The sequence below is a fragment of the Benincasa hispida genome, chromosome 3 (genome assembly GCF_009727055.1).
Source record: "Benincasa hispida cultivar B227 chromosome 3, ASM972705v1, whole genome shotgun sequence".
Classification (NCBI taxonomy): Eukaryota; Viridiplantae; Streptophyta; class Magnoliopsida; order Cucurbitales; family Cucurbitaceae; genus Benincasa; species Benincasa hispida.
Window position 1 is genome coordinate 25,942,644 of NC_052351.1, and position 2,032 is coordinate 25,944,675.

Below are 2,032 nucleotides of genomic sequence, written 5' to 3' on the forward strand. Positions count from 1 at the left end.
TTCTACTTAAAATAATTTAATTAGATCATCCAACTTTCAACGTGTAATAAATTTTCATCAAATATGGAAACAAGCAATTTTGGAGCGTAATCTTCAAATAACAAACTACGAATGGCAATGGTAGAGACGTTACAAAATTGAAAGGTTTTAAAATTATATAAATATCACCATTGACTACCTACAACCCAAGCTTAACACAATTTCTACAACCTTCTTCTTCTTGATTTCCTTCCTGCCATCGCCATGCCTGTTCAAGACTCCAAAACCCACGTGGCTTTGCTGGTCAGCCCCGGAATGGGTCATCTCATTCCCTTCCTCGAGCTGGCAAACCGCCTCCTCCGCCGAATCCAACCTCCTCCAAAAACCCTCCGCCGCCAACATCGTCCCTCTTCCTCACTCCTCATCCACCCTCGACTCAAACGCCTCCTACGTCGATATAATCAATGCCATGATGACCGCCTCTTTCCCCTTCCTCCGCTCCTCCATCGCCGCCACCACACCCCCTCCGGCAGCGCTGATCGTTGACCTTTTCGGAACCCAAGCTCTCTCCATAGCCCACGAACTCGGCATGTTGGGCTTTGTTTTCATGACCACTAGTGCTTGGTTCCTCTCTCTCCCCTTCTTTTACCCTTTCATGGACAAACCAATGATTGACGCCCACGTGTACAACCATGAACGTCTCAGAATCCCGGGTTGCTCCCCGGTCCGCTTCGAAGATACCATCCAAGTGTTCGTGTTGAACCAGGAGGATGTTTACGACTCATTCGAAGCTTTCGCACGGGAACTTGGAACGGCAGATGGAATTTTATCCAACACGTGGCAAGATCTTGAGCCCATAACGCTAAAAGCGCTAACTCAATCTGGGACCCTAGGTGAACGAAAAGCCAACCAAGTACCGATTTATCCAATTGGGCCGTTGACTAGAAATGGTGAGCCCAACTTAGAGAGTGAGGTGTTGAAGTGGCTTGACCGGCAACCGGATGAGTCGGTGATATATGTGTCGTTTGGGAGTGGGGGGACGTTACGTGTAGAGCAAATCATAGAATTGGCGTGGGGGTTGGAGCTGAGTCAGCAGCGGTTTGTTTGGGTGATACGACCGCCAGAAGGGACAGATTTCATGGGAACATTTTTCACGGCGGGAATTGGATCGAAAGACGATTCGTCGCCGGAATACTTGCCGGAAGGGTTTATAGAAAGGACGAGAGAGGTGGGTTTCGTGGTCCCAATGTGGGGACCACAGGCGGAGATTTTGAGCCACAAATCGGTGAAGGGATTTATGACGCACGGTGGATGGAACTCGTCGTTAGAGAGTATAGTGAACGGAGTGGCGATGGTGATGTGGCCATTGTACGCAGAGCAGAAGATGAACGCGACGGTGCTGACGGAGGAGGTGGGGGTGGCGGTGAGGGTGAGGACGGAGGGAGTGGTGGGGAGGGAAGAGATAGAGAGGAAGGTGAGGATGATAATGGAAGATGAAGAAGGTCGGGAAATTAGAGAGAGAATTAAAGAGATTAAAATTAGTGGGGAAAAAGCCGTCGATAAAGGTGGGTCATCGTATGATTCTTTGGCTTGTGTGGCTTCAGAATGCGATATTTTCCGGCGCCGAAGAGACGAAGAGTGTTAGTCCTTATCATATGTATTGGAGCTTTTATACATCTGACCTCAAACCAACGACTACATGTTAATTATTTTTTTAACTATGTTTATATATTGTATGAATGTTTTTATTTACTTTTCAAATATGAATTTGGCATCGAAATATGATCACAATTTCGAATAACCCAATTACTATTATACTCAAAAAGAAAAATAATAAAATCTCGCAATTAGATACTCAAATTTTATATTATCATAATTTAAATTAGATCCATTCTACTCGCATCTCTTCCTCTCCCTACTCTCTCTATGTTGCAAGTTGACAGTTTCTTATTCGCATGTCAATCTGTGCACTCAAAATTTCTATGGAATTTTAAGGGAAATAATCCTCCACCAAGTTTGGCCAAGAAATATCCGAGGTTTAGGTTAATGAAAT

General features: G+C 45.2%; 1 protein-coding gene across 1 annotated transcript; it reads left to right on the forward strand.

The window, feature by feature from the left end:
* Nucleotides 1–334: 334 nt before the first annotated feature.
* Nucleotides 335–1,630, forward strand: LOC120074712 (UDP-glycosyltransferase 72E1-like). The gene has a single exon (XM_039027931.1). It carries the CDS (start codon nucleotides 449–451, stop codon nucleotides 1,622–1,624), a length of 1,176 nt encoding a protein of 391 aa, XP_038883859.1. The 5' UTR covers nucleotides 335–448; the 3' UTR covers nucleotides 1,625–1,630.
* Nucleotides 1,631–2,032: the final 402 nt, after the last annotated feature.